This window comes from Pseudonaja textilis, chromosome 5, assembly GCF_049901715.1.
Source record: "Pseudonaja textilis isolate UNSWEBS1 chromosome 5, rPseTex1.2, whole genome shotgun sequence".
In the NCBI taxonomy this organism is placed as follows: Eukaryota; Metazoa; Chordata; class Lepidosauria; order Squamata; family Elapidae; genus Pseudonaja; species Pseudonaja textilis.
The window spans coordinates 47,814,441-47,841,611 of NC_141994.1; the positions used below are offsets into that span (position 1 = coordinate 47,814,441).

At 35.7% G+C, this 27,171-nt stretch overlaps 1 protein-coding gene and 1 long non-coding RNA gene across 2 annotated transcripts in view; one reads left to right on the top strand and one right to left on the bottom strand.

The window, feature by feature from the left end:
* Window positions 1-21,026, top strand: part of NPTXR (neuronal pentraxin receptor) — a 33,037-nt gene extending 12,011 nt beyond the window's left edge. Inside the window, exons 2-5 of the mRNA XM_026696426.2 lie at window positions 13,410-13,632; window positions 14,277-14,521; window positions 15,783-15,962; window positions 16,410-21,026. Of these exons, the coding sequence (XP_026552211.1) occupies window positions 13,410-13,632; window positions 14,277-14,521; window positions 15,783-15,962; window positions 16,410-16,634 (873 nt within the window). The 3' untranslated portion in view covers window positions 16,635-21,026. The remainder of the gene's footprint in view (window positions 1-13,409; window positions 13,633-14,276; window positions 14,522-15,782; window positions 15,963-16,409) is intronic.
* Window positions 166-26,718, bottom strand: LOC148125640 (uncharacterized). The gene is made up of 3 exons (XR_015743879.1): window positions 26,637-26,718; window positions 25,021-25,070; window positions 166-445 (listed from the first exon to the last, which is right to left on the bottom strand). It is a non-coding gene; the product is annotated as an uncharacterized LOC148125640 (long non-coding RNA).
* Between the last annotated feature and the right edge of the window lie 453 nt (window positions 26,719-27,171).

The following is a 27,171-nucleotide window of genomic DNA, read 5'->3' on the forward strand; positions in this document are numbered from 1 at the left end:
AGAGGGGTTTAAATAATAGATGCATTTCTCTAGATCACCTTTTGCAATAATGAATGAGAGCAGCAGGCAGCTGTGGACAGCAGGGAGTCTTTTCTGCTTTCATTTTTATTAATATCTGATGTAAGTGGCTAATAGTGGATAGACTGAGAAATAACATTAGTAGAAGAGGGTGAAAAGTTACTTTAATCTTTCAATTATTATTATTATTATTTGGTTCTTGCCTATCTTTGCCTTTTATTCCACCTTTGACTTCCTTATTTTTCCTTTAATTAAACCCACACTAAGGAAAGATAGGTAGTGTCCCCAGGCAAGATGGTCTCCAGATCTGTTTGGAAGCTTTTCATATTTGAAGAACACCAATTTGCGGCATACTAATGTAGTTTACATGTTATTTTCTCATATGTACATTTATAAATCCATTCTGTTCCATTTCTTCATCCATCTCCTAGAATAAAATAGAATATTTGTTTAAATGTATCAGTCCATTGAAAAGTACTTTTTTAATATATGGTTCTAAAATAGATATTTCTAAAGAGCCACAGACAGGCTCAAAGTTTTGGAATAGGTAATTTAGGTTATTAAATCTAATTCCTTCTCAATGCAGGAATCCATAATAATGCATCCCCAACAAATTAGTATTTAGTGTCTGTTTGACTATAACTGGTGAAGATAAATCACCCACTACTTGAAATTCACTTACTTTTAATAAGTTTTAATCAGATTTTGTGACATTTAATCGGTTTTCCTTTATTTTAAATCCATTATCTTATGTTCTGAATCCTGGAACAATGGAAAACATCTCAAGATTTTATTCTGTGTAGCATTCTTTTAGATTCACCTCAGTCTTCCGAATGCTAATTATTCCTATTTCTCTCCATTTCTCTTCTTTAGTTTATAGTCCCTGATCATTCTTATTGCCATTTCTGAACAGTTTGTCTGAATCTTTCTTAAAGTTTACTTAATCTTTGAGCTGAGGTCTGACCAAGAAAAAAATCAAACAGAATTATTGCTTCCTGTGATTTGGACAGTTTACTTCTGTTAAAACAAAGTTGCATTTCTTTTTCTTTTTGGTCCACATCATCCAGGTAACATATACAGTTTTCAATCAGCAAATATCTTTTTCAGGGCACATATTCATACAACTGTGGATTTGATTTCTGTTTCATAAGTAATGAATTTGATTTCTGAATTTGAATTTGATTTCTGTTTCATAAGTAATGAGCTTTGCATTTGTTTCTATTACATTTCTTGATGGAATTTTCATCCTATTTCTCTAAGTGATAAAGTTTGGTTCAGATTTTATATTAATTATCCCATCCAATTTTGTTACAAAAAAAGAATATAGGACCTTGGACTGCTGAATCTTGTAGCACTCCATTAGTAAGCTCTTCCTGAGTACAATTTTCAAGCCAGCTATATATTTACACAATTGTTAAACTATCTAATGAACTTTTAACTAGCTATGTTAATTAGAATAGCAATAGCGCTTATATACCGCTTCACAGGGCTTTACAGCCCTCTCTAAGTGGTTTACAGAGTTAGCATATTGCTCCCAACAATTTGTGTCCTCATTTTACCCACCTCGGAAGGATGGAAGACTAAAAGACTAATCATTTTATGAACTGTTCTGCACCTTTTTCCAGGACTTGATGTCAGAAAGATTGATCTATAATTCCCTATTCTGCAATTGAAAATAAGAACATCCTTAAGGCACCTGGCATTTTACCCATTCTTCAGATTTTCCTAAAGATTTGGCCACACAAAGCAGCTACAGTACCATAAGATGTGACTGACTTCCTCCTAAACATTCAAACACTAAATTTTTATTTAACAGTGGTTTAATAAGCCCCATCATAGCAATATCCTACTCTCTTTTATAGAGCAGATTGTTAATTTAGTTTTAGATATATTTCCTCTCAAAACTTTCTAACAGTATTTGGCCCTAAAATATTTATTTAAATCTGAAAGATAATTGCATTTCAGCCTTGGAAATATGCAGAATGTTGGTTTAATTTGGCATCCAAGCTAAGCAAAATTCTCCAGATTTGTCTGCTTCACACCTTCTTTAGTGTTTCCTTTTCCGTTTTTCTTCTAGAACAATCTGCTTTTACTGATGTTCTTTTACAAAAAATAAGAATCACACACAAAAAAACAAAAGCAGACAAGACTGCTGAACTGCATGTTCTATCATTGTTAACCCCAACGTGATTTATTATAAAACAGATTCTAAAATCAAAGTCACAGATGCTGCTCATTACAAATGTCTTATCCAGCCTCTTGAACGTTCAGTTCAAGCTATTATTTCCTTCCATAACTAATTCTACTGTCAGATTGTTCTTCTCCATAACGAATGTTTTCTAACATTCAAGCAGTATGTGTTTTCCTGGACTGAAGCTCATTATTCCATGTTTTGAGTCACAGTTTTCTTCTGGGAGACATTCTTGCATGTACTTGAAGAGTGTTGCTATATTGTCCTGCAATTGACTTCCTTAATCTTTCTTCAAGGAATTTAATTGTTAAGCCTTTGAGGATTTTATACCATCTGCTTCAATGGTGCTTTACCTTCCAGAGATACTAAAAACACTCAGGGAACAAACTGTTTAAAGGTCATGAAGCATCAATGAAGAACCACTGTCTTTGTAACTTCCTTTACTTCAACACAATGGTTTCTATACATACACAGAAGTTTCTTTGAGGAATGTATTGAAACACAGAGCTGCTTTCTTCCAGCAATTGGAAGCCTAGTGCTATGGCCCTCCCCTTAGGCAATTCAAAAGGATACTTAGCTTACATCTTTATCAAAGCAAAATGTCCCTTAAAAGAGTTACACATAGTTATTTTGAATTTCCTGTCATCCTCATTGTTCTTCAAACTCTTTCCAGTTTATTTGAATCCTCTTTCCCAGGCTGGATGCAACATTTGTGGTAGGTCTGGCATAACAGAGTAGATGTACTGCTTCCTGCAATTTTAATTCCATTTGTATTAATGAAGTCTAACATCAAGGCTGACTAAGTGAAATAGGGTTCTGGGGCTGAAAAGATGTGTAATCAGAGTACAGGAAGGAAAAATAGGTTTCTCTATATGGGAATGTTTTTCCCAGCAATATTATTTGTTCTGACAAACAGTAATAAGGACTTGCTCTAGTTATGGATCTTCTCTGTCTTAATACCAGCTGTGACCTCAGCACCTGAAGTTACAGAGCATATAGAACTGTAAAATTAAAATTATTATATGGTGTCAACAACACTGATTGATCAAAGGAGCAAGAAAAAGTCAGTTTACTCTTCACCGAAACCCAGTTCCATCCTTGGCAACTTAAGATCTTATAGGCATTCTTTTCCAGACTTTTGGGTGTGGAAAATCAGAAGCAAGCACATTAATTGAAAATGCTTTAAAACATATACACTATGCTTGTTTCAAATATTGGCAGCCATTTTCCAATTTAAAGTAAAATTTCTAAACCACTAATGTGCAGGCATAAAAGCATAAGGGAACCAAAACACAGGGCTATTTTAGAAACATTATATACGGGAGTCTTTGTGGTTAAACTGGGAGAAGATAAAAAAACAATGTTATTTGAAAATTCCAGTTTGGTTATCGACGATAGAAGCGTTTTCTTATCCTATAATTTATAAAAAGGAACAAACAGTTAGATATGGGGAATTACTAGATGAAAAGGGTGAACTTAAATCGATACAAAACTTAGAGGAACAAGGTATACAGATGAATTGGTTTTCATATGTGCAAATACACTCAAGGTATGATGAAGATTCCAAAACAGAGGGATTTTATGATAAACAGACTGATTTAGATAAGATTTTGACAGGTACTGATGAAAAGATGATTAAAAACTATATGGTTACTTATTGGGAATTAAGCTAGAGGAAGAACAAGTTAAAGAAACTATGATTGCTTGGGGGAGGAATTTTGGATATGGGATTGACTTAGAGAAATGGCAGAAATTATGGTCGCAAAATTATAAAATGACAATGTCTACAGCTTATAAAGAAAATTTGTATAAGATGTTTTACAGGTGGCATTTTTCCCCGACAAGGATAGCAAGAATGTTTAAGAACAAATCGGAAAAATGTTGGAAGTGTCATCAGATACCTGGTTCATATTACCATATGTGGTGGACTTGTGAGGATGCTAGAAAATACTGGACTAAAATCCGCATGTGGTTGGAAAAAATGATAAAGAAGCATATAGATTTGAAACCGGAGCTTTTCTTATTGGGAATCTTACCAGATGTTTATAGTAAAGATTTGAAATATTTGATTGTAAATGTATTAACTGCGGCTAGGATTGTATTTGCAAAAATTGGAAAATGAGAAAATTCCATTGCAGGAGGAAGTTATTAAGAAAATATTGGAATGTGCTGAGATGAGTAGATTGACATTTGAAATTAGAGAGCAAGAAGATAAACAATTTTATACAATTTGGGACCTTTTCTATCAATGGCTGGATGATGAAATACAAAAATAGAATATTTAGAATGTTAGGTAATAAGGAATATTATTGACTTTCCTTTTCCTTTTTCTTTTGTTACTTGACATTACATTTATAAAATGTTTTTTTTTCCTTAGGATAGAATTGGTATGATCATATGGTTTGTTATAGAATAAATTACTTAAATTATAGTTATCTCATAAGGCATGATTGAATAAAAGTATAGTCAAATTTTTATTCTTTTTTTCAATAATGATATGAGGATATATAAGTTTGGATTGATAATAAGAGTTATTATGTAATGTAATTGTAACTGTGACTGCGAAATGAATGCACAAAACTGATGAACCAACCGACTCACTGTTTGTATATAAATATGGAAGAGAGTTGATGCTTTTATGTTTTGTTTGTTTGTTTGTTAAAAAAACCAATAAAATTGTTTTCAAAAAAAAAAAAAAAGCACAACATATAAAACTATTAGCTGAAGACCTATTCCTAGTCCAAAAGCTGGAAAAGATCTGAAGGGACCAATGATTTCCTGTGTGAGGGAGGATATTTAGCCTCTTGTTCCTTTTTTGTTTATCACTAATGTTAAAATCTTATGTCCAAACAGTTTTTAGCCACTGCAGATGTAATCAACTGGTACAGCATCCTTATTGTGATAAAGATAAATTACATTTGGACTTATATTTGGACTTACAGTATTAAGAAATGCATAGGACAAGAAAGTTGCACTTCTATCCAAAAGTACATCATGAAGAAGTACAGATAAATAGGAAGCTTACTTTGTCACTTCATCACACACAACACACAACACAGATATAGGAACAGGGTTTAAAAACGTTTTCTTTTCCATCTCTCATCTTTTCTAATTGGTCAAAACAGCTCATCAGTGCAAAGAGATTGGGGCAACATTTTGCAACACTTCCTTCATTACTTGGCCACCAAGAGTAATTTTGAGTCATATTAAATATGACTTAACTGTTCCTGTCATTTCAAGTGGTCACCTTTAAGCATAATTTGATCTATACACTAAATCCAAAATATGAGAGAGAGAGAGAGAGAGAGAGAGAGAGAGAGAGAGAGAGAGAGAGACCAGCCTTTTACTTCTGATTGATGGGAACTCTCCTTTATGTCTCAGAGTAGTTTTTTTTCTTATTGTACCTGGGCTGTACAAATCCAGATGGCCAATAGATGGCAGTAAATGGATACAGAAAATGCCATCCCTCTGCTGAAGTTTTTTTTTAATATGTTTTCGTTTTAATTTATTTATTTTTTATTATAAATTTTTATTGGTTTTTAAAACAAACCTAAACAAACAAAACATAAAAACATCAAATCATCTTCCATATATGTACATACAGTGTGCCGGTTGGTTTACAAATTGTTTTGTGCTCCCATTTCATAGTCTTCAATTATAATTACATTGTATATAATCTCGTATTTTCAATCAATATATTAAATACATTAATATCATTATTAATCAATAATTTGACTATACTTTTATTCATTCATGTTTTCCAAAATGATCATATTTTACTTAATTTGTTTTATGACAATTCATATTATCTTCCCAGATCTATCCTAGAATCATTTTGTAGATATAATAAGAAAAGAATACATCTTTATATATTTATTATTTTCTAAAAGTCTACATATTCCATTACTATATTTTATTATCTAATCATTGATAGAATAGATCCCAAATTTTATAAAATTGTTTATCATTTTGTTCTTTAATTTCAAATGTCAATCTACTCATTTCAGCACATTCCAACATTTTCTTAATGATTTCCTCCTGTGATGTTATTTTCTCATTTTTCCAGTTTTTAGCAAATATAATCCCAGCCGCTGTTAATACATTTACAATCAGGTATTTCAAGTCTTTACTATATATTTCAGGTAAAATTCCCAATAAAAATATTTCTGGTTTCAAATCTATATGCTTTTTTGTCATTTTTTCCAACCACAGTGGATTTTAGTCCAGTATTTTTTAGCGTCCGCACATGTCCACCACATATGGTAATATGAGCCAGGTATCTGATGACATTTCCAACATTTTTCGGATTTATTCTTGAACATTCTTGCTATTCTTGTTGGGGGAAAGTGCCACCTGTAAAACATCTTACACAAATTTTCTTTATATGCTGTTGACATTGTCATTTTATAATTTTGAGGCTACAATTTTTGCCATTTCTCTAGATCAATCCCATATCCAAAAATTTCCCCCCAAGCAATCATAGTTTCTTTAACTTATTCTTCTTCTAGTTTAATTTCTAATAAATATCCATACAATTTTTTAATCACCTTTTCATCAGTACCTGTCAAAATCTTATCTAAGTCAATCTATCATAGAAACCTTCTGTTTTAGAATCTTTATCATACCTTGAATGTATTTGTGCATATGAAAACCAATTCATCTTTATACCTTGTTCCTCTAGTTTTTGTATAGATTTAAGTTCACCCTTTTCATTCAATATTTCACCATATCTAACTGTTTGTTCCTTTTTGTATATTATAGGATAAGAAAATGCTTCAATAGTCGATAGCCAGACTGGAATTTTCAAATAACATTGTCTTTTAATCTTCTCCCAATTTAACCACAGAGACTCCCGTATATAATGTCTTCTAAAGTACCCCTGTGTTTTAGTTCCTTTATGCCATAAAAATGCATGCCACTCCAACAACAGGTCATGTCCTTCTAATGTCAACAATCTAGTATTTCTTAATGTTATCCATGCCTTAACCCACATCAAATTTGTAGCTTGGTAATACAACTCCCAATTAGGCAAACCAAATCCTCCTCTTATTCTAGCATCTTGCAAAAGTTTTAACTTTATTCTCACTTTCTTACCTTGCCATATATATTTCAACACAATTTTATTTAAATCTTCAAAGTAGTCTTTTCCAAGCCTAATTGGAATTGTTTGAAACGAATGTAAAATTCTGGGTAATATATTCATCTTGATTGTTGATATTCTCCCTATTAATGACAGTTGTAAATTTTCCCATTTTGCCAAATCTAGCACTATCTGCTGTTTAAGTTTGATATAATTATTCTCTTTTAGTCTACTGCATCTTGCTGTCAAGTATATCCCCAAGTACTTGATCTTATTCGTGACCTGAATTTTCTGCCAATTCTTCCTTTTGTCTTGATAGCATATGTTTGTCTTATCTTTATTTATTTTCAAACCAGCCACCTTTCCATATGTCTCTATCTTTTCTATCAATTTTGATGCTGTTTCTAGTGGGTCTTCTAAGATAAAAACCAGATCATCTGCAAATGCTTGCAACTTAAATTCTTCCTTTTTAATTTTCATCCCTTTTATATTGTTTTCATCTCTAATATTTCTGTTTAGCACTTCCAAAGTTAACACAAACAACAGAGGTGATAGTGGGCACCCTTGTTCCTTTTCTTATATCGATAGATATAGAGGCTTATGATATATAGCTTCTATTGCTTGAATAAATTTTCTAGCAAAGCCCATCTCTTCCAGCAGTAATAGCATGAATCGCCAATTCACATTATCAAATGCCTTCTGTGCATCTAGAAATATCAAAGCCATTTGTTTTTTGGGATGTGCCTCATAGTATTCCAAAGTGTCCAAGATTACTCTCATATTGTCTTTGATTTGTCTCTTTGGCAGAAATCCATTTTGGTCAGGATGGATAAAATTATTTAAGTATTTTTTAAGTCTTTCTGCCAATATTGAAGAAAAGATTTTATAATCTGCGTTTAGTAGGGAGATAGGTCTATAGTTCTTGATTTGTAATGGATTGGTCTCCTCTTTTGGAACAAGTGTGATATAAGCTTCTGACCATGATTTAGGTATCCCTTTCTTTAACATAACTTCATTCATAACTTCTAGCAATGGAAAATCAATGATTCTTGTAATGTTTTGTAATTTCTGCCGGAAGTCCATCTGGGCCTGGTGCCTTTCCATTATTTTGTTTCTTAAGTGCTTCAGTTAACTCCATCATCATTATATTGCTTTGTAACATTGTTTCAATCTCTTTAGGTATCTGGGGTAAATTAGCATTCTGTAAATACTGTTTTACTTTTTCCTCATCAATATTCTCTTGTGTGTATAGTTTCCCATAATAATCTCGAATAATTACCTTCTTCTCTTTACTACCATAGCAAACTTGGCCTTGGTCATCTATTAATTGTGATATTTTCCTTGATTCTTTCTCCTTTCTCAATTTATATGCTAACCATCTACCTGGTTTATTTGCATCTTCAAAATAGTTCTGTTTGGCACCTCTAATTTTTTGTGCTAATTCTTCTTTTTCTATTAGACCCATTTTATGTTTGGTTATATCCATTTTTAACTTAATGTCCTTTCTCTGTGGCATTTTCTGTAGCTCTTTTTCGAGTCCTTTATACTCATCTTCTAATGCCTTAGAGGCTAATCTTTTCATGGTATTTTTTTTCCTTGTATAGTCTATTATCAAGCCTCTGGCATATGCCTTCTTTGTATCCCATATATTCTGGATTGACGTATCTTCTTTTTTGTTTTCTCCAAAGAAAAAGGCCAATTCTTTCTCCATTCACTGTGTGAAGTCTTTTCCCTTTAAAATAATATTATTTAATGTCCATCTAGATCTTCTTCTTTGTCCTTTCCATTTAATTGTCATTGGATTGTGATCTGCCCAAGTACTTGTTTCAATATTTCTTTCTTGAATATTAGTTAACAATTCTGTTGACATCCATATCATATGTATTCTGGACCATGATAAGTGTCTATTTGAGTAGAAGGTGTATTGTTTAGTTTTAACATTTCTTTCTCTCCATGTATCTTTTAAGTTTATTTCATCTACCATTTTAAAAAAAGATTTAGGGAGAGTCTTTCTATTTTGCTTTATTGTTTTCTGTGCTGTGTAGTCCAGTTTATTGTCTACAATTCCATTAACATCTCCCATCATAATTATATTAACATAGTCCAGTTCAACTATTTTCATATGTAATTTTTTATACAATTCTTCTTGTTTGTCATTCAGGGCATAAATTGCAATCAGGAGTGTTTTCGTATTATTGTCCATTATTTCCACCATTAATATTCTTCCGTCGTCATCGATATAAATCAATTTCACTGAGATGGTCTCTTTAATATATAAAACCACTCCTCTTTTCTTACATTGTTTCAAGGGAGTGAATATTTTCCCTAATTTTGGCTGTATCAACAATTGTTCATATTGTTTTTTAATTTGTACTTCTTGTAGGCAGATTATATCAAATTTTAATTTCTCTAATTTAGGAAAAATTTTCCTTCTTGTAACAGTTCATTTATATTAATTGTAATCAATTTTTTCGCTTCCATGGTTATATTTTGTAATTAGGTTTGACAGCTCTCGTGGATCTTGGTTCATGTTGTTCTTTGGCTTCCTCCTTTCCACCTACTGCACCTTCTTCTTTTTCAGTCGTCATTTGGGAGTCCTCTTGGAATTCAATTAGTGAAATTTCTTTTTCTGCCTCTTCCTCTTTCCCTCTGAAAAATTCTGTGTAAAATGATTCAGCTTTCTCAATTGAGTCAATTCTATATCTCTGTTCTTGCCATGTAAACATTAAACCTTCTGGAATCAGCCATCTATAATTCACCTCTTTTTAAAGTAATAATTTGGTCAAGAATCGGTATTCCCTTCTCATCTCTCTCACCCTTCAGGGTACTTGTTTCAAGACCACAATCTCCTTATCTTTGTATTTCAATGTTTTCTCTCTTGCCACTTGCAATATTTACGTATTAATGGCTTTCTTTGTAAATCTGATGTGAACTTCTCTTGGTAAGCTATTTCTCATCGCATATCTTGTGAAGACTCAATAAACCTCATCTATTCCATCCACCATCTTCTCTTCAGTTATTTCCAAAACTTCAGCCAATATTTCTATCATTATCTCAGCTAGATTTTGTCCTTTTTCTTCCTCTATGTTTTGGAATCTAAGATAAAATTGTGATCTGTCCATCTCCCATCTCAGCATACCACTTTTGTCTATGATGAAGTATGATGAGAGACTCCAAAAAATTGAAGAAGATAAACAAAGAGACAAGGAAATTGATTAACCACAGTTAATCTGTTAATCTGTTATCAATGTCTCCAATCTTCTTGTCTCTTTGTTTATCTTCTTCCTCAATTTTTTGGAGTCTCTCATCAAAGTTCATCATCATTTGTTGGATGTTCTCCACTTTTTCATCAGTTTTCCCTATTCTTTGTTCAATGTTCTCTATTCTCTTTTCAATGTTCTCTATTCTCTTTTCAATATTCCCTGATCTTGTTTGAATATTTTGAATTCCTTGCATAATCATCTGCAGGGTCACTTTTTCTTGTTCTTTTTCTTGCCTTAATATTGTCTGTATTGAACGTTGTCCTCCAGATGGTGGAGAGAAGAGGTGGAAGTTGAAGAGCCAGGAGCTGTTAATGTGAAAGTGAAGAAAAAGGCTAAAAAAGAAAGGAAAAATTCTTCAGGTTCTTCAACACCTTAATCCAATTAAGAGGTCTCAAATATAAAAGTATGCATAAAAATAAACCAAAAGAAAAAGAAAAAAACCCAATATGGAAGGTAGATGGAAACACAAAAATACCAAGAAGGGAAAGAGAAGAAAAAGGCTACTCCCTTAAAAAGAAAAGGAAGGGAAGCATTAATATTAAAGCTTTTCCTTTAAAATAAAAAGCAGACATAGAAATTTAACTTCCAAAGACAACAAGAAGAAAAAAGACAAGTTTCAGAGAGCCAAAAATCCAAATAGCTATTGCAAAAAAAAAGTAAACTGATGAGGAGGGGTAGCACAGCTTAAAAAGAATAAAAAGAGCACACTGCACTTTGTTTGATTATCCAAGGCTCTTGTTATAACTCTCTTCTCCAAAGACCTTTTCTTTTCCTAAGCTTCAACACCAGACTCCAGCTGTTGATAGAAACCCAGAAGAGCACTTGTAATAATACTCTCCCGTGCTCTTCCCTCTATCTTATCAAGCAGGCAATGTCCTTGAAACAAAGTCTCAGTTCTTTCTCAGCTTTGTCTGGTCAAAAGAAAATTAGAATATTTCCAAGCCTCTTGTTGGCAGTGTTACAAAGTTTCTTTAGCGTTCACTTTCCCCCTCCTTTTCCAAGCAAAATATAATAAGAATTAATTTTTTTAAAAAAGAAAAAGATATTTAAAAAATAACTAAAAGGGAGTGTCTGGCTTAAAATATTATAAAATCAAAAAGGAGAGAAGAATATATAAAAAGAAGAAGAAAAAACCAGTCCAGTTTCAAAATATAAGATCATGTGTAGAAAATCCAGCAATGAGAAAAAAAAAAAATTACTTTGACATTCCTGTTTAAAATCGCCGCTTAATCACTTCTGTCAAAACCTTTACAGATTCTTTCTTTCCCTTAGGGTGTCCTTTCAAGTCTTAAAATAAAGAAAAAGTTTTCACCAAACCGGCACACTCTCTCTTTCCGTTCTCTTTCGTTTCGGAGTTGTCCCAACTTCAGCAGCTTTGATGGCTGCCTCTTTGCCGCTGGCAAAAAAGAGCTTCTCCTGGATCTACCAGGGACTTTGCGGTGTCCCTGGGATCGACAGGATGCACTCTTCACTTTCACCATCTCTTCAGGACGGTTTAGATTCACTTGGACCGTCCAGAAGCAAAGATATTGGCTGCAATCTCAGATCTCCAAGATTGCATGCCGTATCGTCGCGACGCCAGCTCCGCCCTCCCCCTCTGCTGAAGTTTTGTCCAGATTTTTGCAGCTCAGTTATAATTTTAATCTAGTGTTTCTCAACCTTGGCAATTTTAAGATTTATGCACTTCAACTTTCTGAATTTCCTGGCTAGCCTCCTGGATGGGGAATTCTGGAAGTTGAAGTCCACACCTCTTAAAATTGCCAAGATTAAAAAAAAACACTACTCTAACCATTCCCCTCATCTGCTATATGAATCTTTCCAATGGAATTTGCAAGGAACCCATAAACAGTCTTTTTCACATCAGGCCTGGGTTTTATTGCTGATCTTCAATCCCTCTCCTATACTTCCGGTGACTCTGGGGCCCAGGACAGAAGACGCTGGTAGATGCACAAAGATTCTTTAAATTGTTTTGGGTCCACTCAACAGTTTTAACATATTTATAGTATTATGGCTCTCCACTTTTTATGCTGAATCTATATCAACTATCTGGGTGGAATAATGCAATCAAGTAACTTTAGATCCTCAATATGTTGGAAAGAAGAACTTTAGATATTGCTCCATCTTATAAGCCCCATATTATTTCTTAAAAAGACATATTTTTAATTAAAAATAACAAAAATTATAATATGTCATTATATATGTTCAATCATCCATTGGTTGATACAAGTGTAGGTATGTGTGTATGTTTGGGTAGGGTTTTTGTTTTTGTTTGCTATGATATCAGTTCTCGTAGGGTTACTGCTTCCCTGCACTCAGGGGTGCAATTTAACCGGTGTAACAACCAGTTCAGTGAGCATGTGCTTTGTGTGCTTTGTGCACATGCAGAGCGTTTGCTACTGACCTTCAGCAATCCCTATGTGTTAATCCCTATGTGCTGACAGGTGGCAATCTGCTGTGCCGCATGAATCAGCTGAGCTTGAAAAACAGGATATAAAGAAGCCTAGAGCCCAGGTGGGTGGGCAGTCCCAACAGCTGGGCAGTCCCAACAGCTGATCGTCGGAGCAAACTGAATCGGTTTGCTCCCAGCTGATCCTCAGAGCTACCAGTTCGCTTGAACCAGGCTGATCCGGTGGAATCCCATCCCTGCCCTGCACTTATCCTTTGGAAATCACTTGGGACCCTAATGGTTGCAGGATTGTGATCTTTTCTCCCAAAGCCCAACCCTAGCCATATTTGGATACTGTAGAAATATAAATACATCAGTAAAGACATCTCTGAATTCTTTGTGTGTGAAATTATTTTCCTGTTATTTCTAATCTGTTATTTATCTCCTTATTTATTTCTTCTCTGAGTGCAGCAGGATGTTCCCACTGGAATGAATGCTTCTTCTACTTCTGTCCCTGTGCCAGCCCAAGAGACCATCCACACCAAGATGGAGGAGCTGGAAGGACAAATCCTCTCAAAGCTTTTGGCCCTAGAGAAAGAACGCACCTCCATCGCCAGCAGCCACAACCAACAGCAACAAAATGTCGAAAAGGAGCTGGATGCTCTCCATAACCGGGTCGTTGGATTTGAGCATGGTTAGTGTGACCACTAGGAGCCCAGAATATGAGGTTAAACCCAGAACTTTCATACATTCATTTTTAGTACCTATTTATATAACTCTAGGTATGGGTCTTATTTATTCTCTTTAAACAAAAGTTTAAAAATTAGAAAAGAATGAATCAAAATGCTGTGGTATTGAAATGTTTATTTTGAAGTACTTTCTGATCTGGTGCTACTCATTCATTACACAATGAGTCTCTTCTGCTCCTGTTCCTCAGCAAATATTACCTGATAGCATATGCTCCAATGAAAAGCTCCATATGGCCACTGTTAAATAACTAGCAACCACTGATTGACACAACTAGCTTCTGTAACTTGGATGAGTCCTCTCTTACAGCCAGGTATGCTAGTGACCATCTCTTCTCCATTTGTGGCTATGGATCCCACAAATTAGTTATGTGCTAGGTGGCATTTCTTGAATCTATGACCAAGTAACCTTGTCAAATGATCTCAAATTCTGATAGAGCGTGACTAATGTACTGACTATATAAAATCTGACACCCGTTTCAGCAGCTCCTTCGGATAACGACAGCCTGATCATATGTCAGGATTATTTCTCTATTTCTGCTAGTCTTTCATAACTCTTTTGACTCTTATGTATTATATCCTGTGCACATAGGAACAACTGTTTTCAACCCTCCAGAAGCATTTAAAGTCTCCATCCCTGTACGAAACAACTACATGTACGCTCGGATGAAGAAAAGCTTGCCTGAACTATATGCCTTCACTATCAGCATGTGGCTAAAAGCTAAGAATTCAGCAGAAGTAGGCACTCCTTTCTCCTACTCTGCTCCTGGACAAGCCAATGAGCTTGTACTGATAGTATGGGGAAACAATCCTATGGAACTTATAATTAATGACAAGGTAAGGTAAAGGAAGCTTCCAGCATAGAATTAATTGAATGGCATAGGCACTGACCTGCTCTAAAAATGGCATTAGCTGTAGTAACAATGCATGATTTTCCTAGGCTGGAGTACCATGGTAGAATGGAAGGGCTGCACTGCAAAAATCATATTGACTTTTATGACCTCCCTGTCCAGACATATGTGACACAAATTTACTTTTTATGAATTGCTAAAACATGAACTGCCACTACCAATAAGATGGCACCTCCCAATGTCAGTGGTTGCTTTTCAGTGGTGTGATTGTTTTAGTTATTTTTCTATAAACAATCTGAAAAAGAAATAGGTTTAATGTACCTGTTTTACCTACTTACATCACCTCCAAAAGAAAGGGAGGGGGAAAATTGATTCCCCACCCTTCCAGTGATGTCTGCATGCCAGCAATACACTCTAATGCCCTTAGAGGGCTGTCAAATAAAAATACAATCCCATCCACAAACAGACAGCTCAGCCTCCTGATTCAAAAGGTCTAAAAGTGACTGTACTCCCGTCCAGGAAAATCAAGGGTCACAGTGATGAAGTAGCAGGAATGGCTTTGCTCAGGTTTAGCTGCTTTTTCTTTAGATGCCTATGATGCTGTCTGAATGGAACAGCCCTTGAAAAATGTTCAGAAAGTACAGATAGAATCAAATGCAACAGGTTTTTTTTTTTTGGTTATGGTCCATTTTTGTAGACCTCTTTTAGATATATTTTCCTGAGTTCCAATCTACTACTATGCACAATTCAGGCTGGTGGTTTTAATCTACAAAACAAAATTGTTTGGGTTCAGGCTATCTGAAGGATAGCTACCTTTTCCTGTGAATCTATATAAATTTTACAATTCTAATTGAGAGGTCTGTTATATGACCCACCATGTAGAGATACCATGTTGCCAAGTACTCATGATGGGTTTCTTTGGGTAGTGACAATCCAGCTGTGGAACTTCTTTGCAATCAGATTCTTATTTGGAAAAATGACCAGAAAGATTATTCTATTCAGTTTTATCTGTCTGACATGTTGCCATACTGGCTGCACTCAGACAAGTCATTCTAGACTATAAGATGATTGGAAAACCAACTGTGACAGTGATGCGTATGGGAATTTTAGGAAAGGAAAAAAGGCATCTAGAAAAACATCTATTTGCACTAGGCTAAGCATCAAGAAATGTATTTAACAGAAAACCTATTTAAAAATCTATTTGCACTAGGCTGTTAAGGCACTCTCTGTTCTATTCTGTTGGAAAGGTGGCCCAACTGCCCATGACTTTAAAGGATGGGACATGGCACCATGTTTGCATTACATGGATCACTCGGGATGGCATATGGTCTGTGTATCTAGATGGAGTGGAGCGTGGTGCCAGTGATAACCTAGCATCTTGGCATTCAATCAAACCTCATGGGGTGATGATCTTGGGTCAGGAACAGGTAAGTCTGATTTTTCTTCATTGGAAATTAATGATCAAAATAATATTCAAGCAACTTGACTAGCAGTTGAACTAAAGGAGCAGAATTTGAGCCTAAGAGATGCCCTATTAGTCTTCTCTTGACTGTGTCAAATCCATCAGCCTTAAAATTTAGAAAATTAACAGATTTTTGGTTTAAACTGGAGTCCCTGAGCATGAAATGGCTTTTTCTACCCTGCATGGTTTCCCTATTCCTTATCATTCATTATTCCTATAAAATATGAAATGCAGCCCTTGAAACTGAAGAATTGGCAACCTCTACACTAAAATTAATAGTTACCTTCAGTAACAATATTTTTCTATCCCTAGTTTTCATCAACTTTTTAATCAACGCTGATTCATCCATTGTTGATAAATTCTTTCCCATTTACTTGGTTTGTTTTCCCATTTCTCCATTTTGATGCCACAGGATACATTGGGAGGGAGATTTGATGCAACTCAGGCCTTCGTTGGGGAAATTTCTCAGTTCAACATGTGGGATCGTGTCCTGATGCCAGCAGAGATCGTAGGTCTGGCCAACTGCACCAGCCGGCTGCAAGGCAACGTAGCCCAGTGGGATGAGAAGTTGGTTGAAGTCCATGGAGGGGCAGCCAAATTAAGCTTTGAGATCTGCGAGGCAAAATTGAAGGCATGAAGGTCTTTCGTTCCTGCCACAAGAAAGGAGCATGCAAGCCACATTTCCTTCTTTCAATCTGCTTTGGGAAAGAAAGAACAACAGTTCCTTTCTCCCATCCAGCAACTTCTTACATTCGGCCCGGAGAGAGGGAAGTTGTGTGTGTGTGTGTGTGTGTGTGTTTGAGAAAGAGAGAGGACATGCACACAAGGAAGCCTTCTAAACTTAAAAATGAAATTATGCCACTATTTCTCAATGTTTTAGTAAAATATTGTTAAATTCATTCTGTGAGTGACTAGACATTCCACTAAGGAAACTAAAGTGGTTGGAAAGTAGCTAATCTCTGAAGAGCAGTACAAGAAAGGATAAAAAACTGTATCAGTGAGTAGGAAATTGTTGGTAGAACTTGCATCTCCAACACTTCCAGTCTGTCCCATTGCTGATATTTTCAGTGATGAAACATGAACTTTGTTGATTGGAAATGTAAAAGCATTAAAGCATTATGTTGACATTTGCCCCCTTTAAGCCACTGATCGTCTAGAATACACAACCCAATATTCTTCTAGTATCTGCATGTCCTCACCAGGATGTTCAGCTGTTTTATCTTTCTTCTAGCTTTAGTTTGTAGTCTTCCTTGTAAGGTAAAGCATTGTCACTAAGCAAAAAGTGCCAGCAGTTTCCTTAACTTCACAAAGGCCTATGTTTGATGTTCAGATTTTTTATTTACACCAGAGATATCATTTTCCTAATTGGTTACTTGAATTCTTGTGTTGCCCTGCCAATCTTTTTTTGTTTCTCTAGATTATATATTTTCAAACTCTTTTTTAAACCTTTCTTATAAGCCATAATGACAGATTTTAAGAAGGGCAAGTTCTAAGTGGTAGGCACAGATTATGAGCAGTCCTGGTCAAGCCTTTTCTACCCTAGTTTTCCCTTTCATTGCTGCCTTTCCCTCCTAAGGGCTGACTCTCACAAGCTTGGCTCATTTTGTTTATCATCATCACAGTGACTTGCAGCTGGTTGTGTGAATAGTGTTCATTAAAAAGCATTGTGTCTGAAGTGATGTGGTATGTGATGTGGTACGATATGGAAACTTTTGTTATGCTCTATGATAGCTTTTTGATCCATGCATTCTCCTCCTCCTCCTCTTTGAATATCAACTCAAAAGATTTATCTGCAAAAGTCATGCTTACTGTAGGATTCTGAGAGTTGAAATCTATGTACCTGAATAATGCTCAAGTTGAAGAAAGTTGGCCAAACTATTTGACTGGTTGAATTGTTTGATTCATGACAGATAGAAACCTGTTGGGAAATAACATTTGGGACCATAGACAAGCCAATATAATGATTAGGGTCTAGCAATCTGATCCTGCCATCCAAAAATGTCACCACAAAAAGTCTTACATCACTGCACGTATTTCAATAAATATATCAAATACATCCCGCAAAACTGTGTAAACTGCAGAGGAATGCAATAGGCAAGGCAGTGCAATTGGGAAAGGGAGCTTGTTGGGCAATGAGATTAATTCATTTACTATAATTTACATATCAGTTTAAGAGAGTTTATCCACAGTTTACTGAGAAATTCTGCTGCAGTGGTACCATTGCTATTTGTCTTATTCCTGATACATACTGGATCTTTCAGTATGCATCCTCTTTTGCTTCATTATTAGCTCACAAATTTATGGCTAAACTTATAAGTGTGTCACTGAAAATATGGTTGTGTGTCTTACTTGACAGGCAGCCCTTAGTTAAAGGAGCTTTTGAAAATCAAATAAGGTTGGGTTGTATTTTGGTACCTATCATGTGGTTGGGGTGCAAAAAGTATGGTGGGGAGAACTATTGTTTCATACTAAGGGACTAAGATTTTCTGATTTTTCTTTGACTGGCAAGTGAGACATTAGGGTTTTTTTTTAATCCTTCCTTTTAAAGATGTATTAAAACTATCATAAGGCTTCTACTACAGTGTTTGGAGTCTCCTGCCTTATTTATTTATTTGTTTGTTTGTTTTGTTTGTTTACTTACTTATTCCACCATTATTATAAATAATTCAAGGGGAAGGATATACCTAATATCCCTTCTTCCTCCTATTTTCTGCACAATAACCCTGTGAGATGAGTTGGGCTGAGAGAGAGTGACTGGCCCAAAGTCACCGAGTTGGCTTGCATGTCTCAGGCAGCCTTAGAACTCACAGCCTTCCAGTTTCTAGCCTGGTGCCTTAACAACTAGACCATACTGGTTATTTATTCATGGCAATCACAGTCAGATGTGTGCAAGGCGATGCAGAACAGATTCTCAAACCACTTGTGGCCAGTCAGAGTGTTCTGTCCTAAGTGAGATATAAAATGAGTGGACAGAATCTAGACATCAGATCTTTCGGTTGTTTATATGTTTATTTTCCTAGGTAGGCTTGTTGGGTGAGATAAAAGCATTTGATCCTCTGCAAATTCTTCATTTTCCTTGCAGTCAGTAAAGAAAATGCATTGGACAGTTTCCTTATTATTGTTACACATTTGCAGACATAAACATATTTCCCAAGTCATTTGTCCTGAACAAGAAAAGCTCCCTTTCTCTCTTGATAAGTACTGATTTAATTTCTTTGCTCAGTAGAGCATCTCTTGCTACTATTATGACAAATGAATCTATCTCAGTGCAACACTTACATATTAGAACTCAATGTTCTTTCAAGTTTTGATCCTAATCAAGATTCAAGACCCTTATGAGCCTTTGTGGCTTCAAAAACAATGATAAATTTCCCCAATCTGATGCTCCGCAAATTCCCAGCTAGCCCAATGTCTGGAAAGGCTGTCAAGCACTAGTATATTAGTAATATAAATAATGTTATTAGTAATGTTTTCTAGGGAGTGAAGAAAGCCCTCCGTTACAGCTACAAGACACAACTATCCCCACACTGACTTCCTCACATGAAAAGCATTTTTTATTAGATCACATGAATCTATTTGACATATTTTTTCACAAATGTATCAGGTGATGTTGACTAAGTTACTAACAAATAATATTAAATTCTAAATAAAGCCAAATGAGTAAGGCAGCCCAGGATGCTGCACTAAAATCTGTAAAGTCATCTAAAGATATTCAGCTCTCCACACTTTCCAGCAGAAAAATAGCTGTGTTCCTATTCTTATTCCAGTCTGGTTTTTCTTCTGATTATGCCTCTCCTGGGATAAAAATAAGACACCTTAAAATGTCTTTAGCATTCCAGGTTTTTAAGCATTGGAACCAGAAAAATGGAGGTAGGCACTGGGGAGCTGTAGAGTCTGCTCCAGTGGTGGGATCCAATTTTTTTTACTACCAGTTCTGTGAGTGTGGCTTAGTGGGCATGGTGTGGCTTGGTGTGTGTGGCAGGGGAAGGACACTGTAAAATCTCCAGTCAGAGGTGGTAGTTGCTGGTTTTCCGAACTACTCAAAATTTCCGCTACCGGTTCTCCAGAACTGGTCAGAATCTGCTGAATACCACCTCTGGTCTGCTCATACAGTAGGACATAGTCACAGTGCTTACTTTTACCCTTGAGTACCAGATGACACAATTGTTTTAGAAATTCTGAATCTAGTGCATTGACTCTTTTCTGTATTATGTATTACTGTAGTTTTTTCTACCTGACAATACAAAATTTGTTCTTTCTCTTTTAATTTCTCTCTGATCAGATGGAGTGAGTGAAGGCAAGGTGGAAAAGCTTTGTTCAGATTATAAGGGCAATCATTAAGGAGACAGTTATAAGTGAAGATTCTCTTTTAATGAATGAAAATTTAATACAACCTTCTCCAATTAGGTGTCCTGATATGTTGGATAATGTGATGCACATGCGGGAATTATGACACACATTCCTTAACTGTGCAAGTAGCCTTGCACAGTTAAGGAACACCAGACTGGGAAGATTGACATAGTGTATAACAACTTGTACATTATTACATAGGAAATAGAGATAAGCATTGTTTTTAACATGTGTGTAGTGCAGAAGCATATTATACACATTATATGCAGACAGTTTGCCTCTAGTTCTCCACAGCATATGTGTAATGATACAAAAGTATAAATCGGCTCTATGAATTATAAGAATCATCACTCCAACAGGCTAATGTATACCACTAAAAAGGTTAACCACAAATTGTCTCATTGCCTATGAGGAACCAAACTATTCAGAGGAAGGAGTGAGCACAGGAAGAGAAGCAATCCTGTTCAAATTGTAAACACTGTGATCATAATATCCCAAGCCTGCGGGAAAGAATAAGTTCTCTAACCATCACCTTCTTCTCTTTCTCCCTTCCTCCTGTATAGCTGTTTAAAAGGATGTGATATATGTGCGCACATGTATGTATCATATGTTTGGGGTTTTTTGGTTCTTTTTTTTGGTATATTTGACAGTTGACAATAAATTTGATGTTTATATTTGATTCTCTTATGGATGTAAACATTCCTAAAACAGATGTGTCAAACTCAAAGCCCAGGGACCAGATCCAGATCACGAGGTGCTTAGATTTGGCCTGCAGGGCCACTCTGGAAACAGTGAAGGACTGGCCGGTGATGCCTCTGCCAGTGAAAATGGAGCTGAGGAGGGCCATGCATGCCCCTCCTGAGCTCCATTTTCACTGGCAGAGGGTTGTAGCAGGCTGTCACAGTTGAAAATGGAGCTTGGGAGCCCGTTTTCACTGGCAGAATGCTGGGGCCACCACCGGTGTCCCCAACATGAGTGATGTCAAGCTGACTATGTGCACCCCAGCCCCACCAAGTCAAACAAAACCATGATGTGGCCTTCAATGAAATCGAGTTTGACACACCTACACTACATGATATAGCCATTTTTAGAGTCTGGTGGAAAATATTTTTATCACTCTGTTAACAAAGAAAGAATATACATAAAACATAATTGGTCAATGGAGTAGAAAATTTAGCAAGCATTTTAATTTTAGTGTAACAATATCAACAACAATAAGTCCATATGTTTTTGCAGTGTAAGAGTTGCAGCAAAACTATCCTGTAATCTACAACTCTTACACTGCAAAAACATATGGACTACACAACTCGATCAAGGCAAAGCAATAGATGCAATCTACATAGACTTCTGTAAAGCCTTTGATTCAGTGGTACATGACAAACTACTCCTAAAACTAAAATCTTATGGTATCTCTGGACACCTGCATAACTGGATAGAAGCATTCCTGTGAAACAGACAACAAATGGTCAAAATTGGGAACGTCCTATCAAATTCTGTACCTGTCAACAGTGGTGTCCCCCAAGGCAGTGTTCTAGGACCAATTCTTTTCATACTCTACATAAATGACCTCTGTGATCATAATCAAGAGCAACTGCGTTCTCTTCGCTGATGATGTAAAGCTATTCAACACCACAGACAATACTGCTACCCTTCAAAAAGACCTTGACTATGTATCAGAATGGTCAAACAAATGGCAACTTCAAATCTCAACAAATAAATGCTCTGTCCTACATATTGGCAAAAAAAAACAACAGAAAATAAAATACAGGCTGAATAGTCAAGACCTTGTTGATGATCCAAACTCTGTCAAGGACCTTGGAGTACTTATCTCTAATGATCTAAGTGCTAGAGCCCACTGTAACTACATAGCCAAAAAGGCATTAAGAGTTGTTAACCTAATCTTACGTAGCTTTTTCTCTGGTAATATTACACTAATAACTAGAGCATACAAAACATTTGCTAGGCCAATACTTGAATACAGCTCATCAGTCTGGAACCCACATTACGTATCTGATATTAACACAGTTGAGAAAGTCCAGAAATATTTCAGAAGAAGAGTTCTCCACTCCTCTACTCATTGCAGAATACCTTATGCCACCAGACTTGAAATTCTAGACCTAGAAAACCTAGAACTACGCCGCCTTCAGTCCGATCTAAGTATACTATATAAAATCATACATTGCAATGTCCTACCTGTCAATGAATACTTCAACTTCAACCATAATAACACTAGAGCAAACAATAGATACAAACTCAAGGTTAATTGCACCAAACTTAATTGCAGGAAATATGCCTTCAGCAACAGAGTGGTCAATGTCTAGAATACTCTACCTGACTCTGTGGTTTCTTCCCCAAACCCCCAAAACTTTAACCTTAGACTGTCTACTATTGACCTCACCCCTTTCCTAAGAGGTCTGTAGGGGACATGCATAAGCGCACCAAGGTGCCTACCGTCCCTGTCCCATTGTTTCTTTTATATATTTTTTATTTTTCTTATATGTATCCATGTATTCATAACTATGTTTTTACTTATACCTATTATCTTGTAAGCAATTGACAAATAAAAATAAATAAATAAATAAAAATAAATAAAAATAAACAAGCAAGCAAGCATAGCTATAATTCACCCATAGCAGGGCTGTGAAACTCGCGGCCGGTGGGCCGGATGCATCATGTGCTTGTCATTCACGCCCCCACCCGGTTTAGCAAAGGGGAAAAAGTCCCAATACATCACGTGATGCTGCCATGACAACGCGAATTTGACACCCTTGACCTATAGTGTCAATTCATTTACTATTTCCTTACTATGTGCCAAAACATCTTGATCAAGATTGTTCAACTTGTAGCAGATTCTTCCTAACCTGATTCCCTCCGGATTCCATTATCTTCTGCCAGCATGGCCAAAACTGCATTTGAAATAAAAATGCCCCTGAACATTACTTACAATATTCTAGGGATATTAGAGATCTGATCAAATTCATATCCCACCTTCCCTCTAGGAGTTCAAGACAGTATACAACATTTCCTCTATTTTTTTTCTTTTACAAAAACATTCTGGTAGTACAATAATTTTTTCTGAGAGGGATTGATTGAGCTCCATTCAGTGAAAGTTTGATCAAAAGTAGGCTTAAACCTAAGAGTAACTGATGAGATTTATAGGCAGCCCCAATCTATCACAATTTTATGCAGTTTACAAAATAAGATAATAATAAACATAAATATGCATAACCTGAAAAAGAAAATTAAAGAGAAAAAACAGTTCCAAAACTGATGGATGACCTTAATCGGTGGTCTTGTATAGTTGTTAATCAAGAGGGCAAGAGGATAATCTTTGAAACATCCCACATCACTGAGATCTTTGTTCGAACTTTCTCTTCTGTCAACAAAAATCCAGAGGAAAACTACCAAGACATCATGCTTCCAGGTACTAATCCCTCCACTTGATATAGAAGAATCAGTGGTGGGATTCAAATTTTTTTACTACTGGTTCTGTGGGCATGGCTTGGTGGGCGTGGCAGGGGAAGGATTCTGTAAAATCTCCAGTCAGAGGTGGTATTTGCTGGTTTTCCGCACTATTCAAAATTTCCGCTACTGGTTCTCCAGAACTGGTCAGAACCTGCTAAATCACCTCTGAGAAGAATACCATAGTTATTCAATATCATCATATTGAAAGCCACTGCAAGATCAAATAAATTGTACCACCCTCATCCTAATTCTGCCAAAAGTCATAAACAAGCCTATTATACTAGCTAATCCTGACTCAATATTAGCACTGGTCTGAAACCTGACTGAAAAGAACTTAGATAATTATATTCTCCAGGGAACTCTGAAGCTGTATCCAACCACCTTCACAAAACTCCCCCCAAAGAATAAGAATAGAATAGAATAAGAATAGAATAGAATTGCAAAGGTTTCTTGAAAGAAGTGGATACTCAAAGAAGTAGATACTATTGAATATCACCTCCTGGCTGGCATTCTCCAGCTGAAAGAACCATTGATCTAATACAGAGATTGCTGGGTTTATCAACTCAAGCTTCTAGTCCTCAGTACTTGCAAATTCAAACTCACAGACAACCCATCTTTCCATCATCTCAACATGACTTGCCCCATTAGAATCCAACTCCAAGAAAATAATGAGCAATTTTATTTACTGAAGAACCAAGGCGCCCCCTGGAATTGATGCACAGTGAGAGGCCAGACCAAGAGTCAACTCAACACATGGCTAAAACTCTTTTTTATTAAATGTGGCTATTATAACAGAAGGTTGCAAGTTTGATTTTGCTGTGCCTTCTCCTTTTATATCCATGTGAATTAGGGAGATATTTGTCTGAGCTGCTTGCGAATACTTTCTGCTTGGTTTGGACTTAAGCTATGTTTTTTTCCTCAGTGCTTTAATAAGAGATCTTGCCTTTCTCTATCAAGATTATCTTCTATACTTTCTACAATACATCAGAACAATTTCATTCAAGGTCTTATTTCATTTATACGGTCACCCAGTTCAAACAATTTTCTTGGTAGTGTACAAATGTCAGTTACAACTACAAAAGCAATACCTTAAAAATTAATGCCATAAAATGGCAACATACTAAGATGTGCTACTACACAACAATTGACACTCCATTCATCTGGACTTATCCTAGAGAAAGAGTCCAGTCTTAACAAATAACTCTTACCTTTCTGCCAGGGAGTGGAAGGTGGGACAGAGAATATAATACTGGTTGAGCTGAAAAATAGTCAAAGAGAGATCTAATTATGATACAGGATTTGAGGAAGATGGGTGGTTCAAAAAATAAAAATTAAATTAAATTAATAGCAATACAAGCTTCTTCCATCACCATCACTGCTGAAACCACCTTTGAATGCAGGACAGAAAATTGCTAAATGGTCCATATTTGAAGAGCAACACATACCGGGCTTAAGCTTCAAACACACCCCCTGCACACCATTTATACACTAGGTCACCTGAACTAATCCCAATTTCAAACACTCTAGCACTTTAATTACATTCAACCAACTCCTAGCAGCTCTGGATATTTCAGAAGAACCTTCTTTCCAGGACTTTAAATTTTTCATCTTAAACTGCAAAACCCCTTTGTGGGTAAGAATGTATTCAGTTTTCTCCCATTGTCTCTTCCCTAGCTTCTTCAAAAACAACCTCTACAGCAGTGTGCCAAAATAAGCAGAAACATGAGGGTTCGTACTAATTAAATCTGAGATAAAAGATAAGAAGTGGCAGTCTTGTGTGTTTCATTCATATCCTACATAGATTACAACAGCAGGCTGGGGAAGAATTGCACAGGCTTCTCCTAATTGAATAGGTCAGAAAACAAGTCCCATTTATAAGATTAGAGAGTTGTTGTCAGACAAACAATATTGGGATAGTTCTACAATTTATTTAAGTTTATATAAGACAGCTTCCATAATTTCATACCAGAGACTTCCTTCATTAAGCTCTCTCAAGATGTTCATACCACAGTTTCCAGAATTCCACGTCAGCATAGTCAATCCCATGATGATTATGGAATATTCAAAAATATATTTAAGAGTTCAGTTCAAAGTATTCCAATCCTCCTTTATCATATTGATCAGTTCCGTTCGTAGACACCAATTCCTTGATTTATGAATCCTGATAGACTACAAAAGGTTCCTCCATAATAAAATTTATAGTCACTGCAGAATTTCTCTTTGGCAGAAGTCACATGAAAGATTGCTTCCAGTGGTATTTTTGCCATATAATATTAAGTATTAGGAAACAATCCATCAATGAAATATCCACAGAGCACTAGAAAGCTACTGGCCACCTGCAGAGTTATTTATAAGGAGTAATAACAAACCAGGATCTGAATATTGAATTTCCAATTTGAATAAAGCTCGGCTTCCCTGTAGTACCTTCTGATTTCACTTTCTTATGGCAGATTTTCAGTATTTCAAATCCTGAAGCATGACACATTGATACAAAATTGATATGCAAGCATAGGTACAGTAAATAAAGCAGATGGATTTCCTTCATGTGTCTTACTCAAGGACTCCACACTACAAAATATTATTATCTTTAGTAATATTAATTCTGCCAATTCGCTCTACAAAAATTCTGAATCTCAGGCATCCACAGAGAGGCAAGTCGTTAAACTTAAATCATGATATCATAATGTTAAAAGAATAACTTATCACTTGAGGCAAATATGTACAAATTACATTTGTATCATGATAGCAACATGATGCTGTTTTGATATAATCTAGATGGGATGCAAGTCCCTGTATGATGAATGTACAAATAAAATGATTATACCTGCAATCTTTTCTCCTGAATGCCAGTGTTAACAGAGAAATAGCTGCTGGCAAAGTGGGGTTTCCCCATGGCTTAAAATGGCTTTATCCACCAGTCTATAGCTGGCAGGAAACAACTTTATGGCGGAAGCAGATTTTAAACAAAGCATTAAATCTTACTCACATGAAAGACTAATCAGTCTTTCCATTGTGAAAGCTGGTTCATAAGCAGAAACTGAATATAGGAAGGACAAAGTCTTTTAAAGTGTAATCTGCTTGCTACGCTCCAGTCTTAATATGTTAGTATCTCCTTTTTAATTTAGATTTTGGGGAAAAAAATCTCATTTCCTTAAACTGTATTATTCTTTCCAAAATCATACTAATAAATTTATGGATATTAAATCAAAAGGGAGTACTAGTGGAGCAGGTCCAACTCATAAATTCAGATGCCTTTTCCATCATTTTACCTGTTCAGCACAAAGAAAATGGTAGACAGTCCTATTTAAACAATCTCTAAAGTGTGTAATATATTATTAATTTTTTCCTTAGAACTTTTG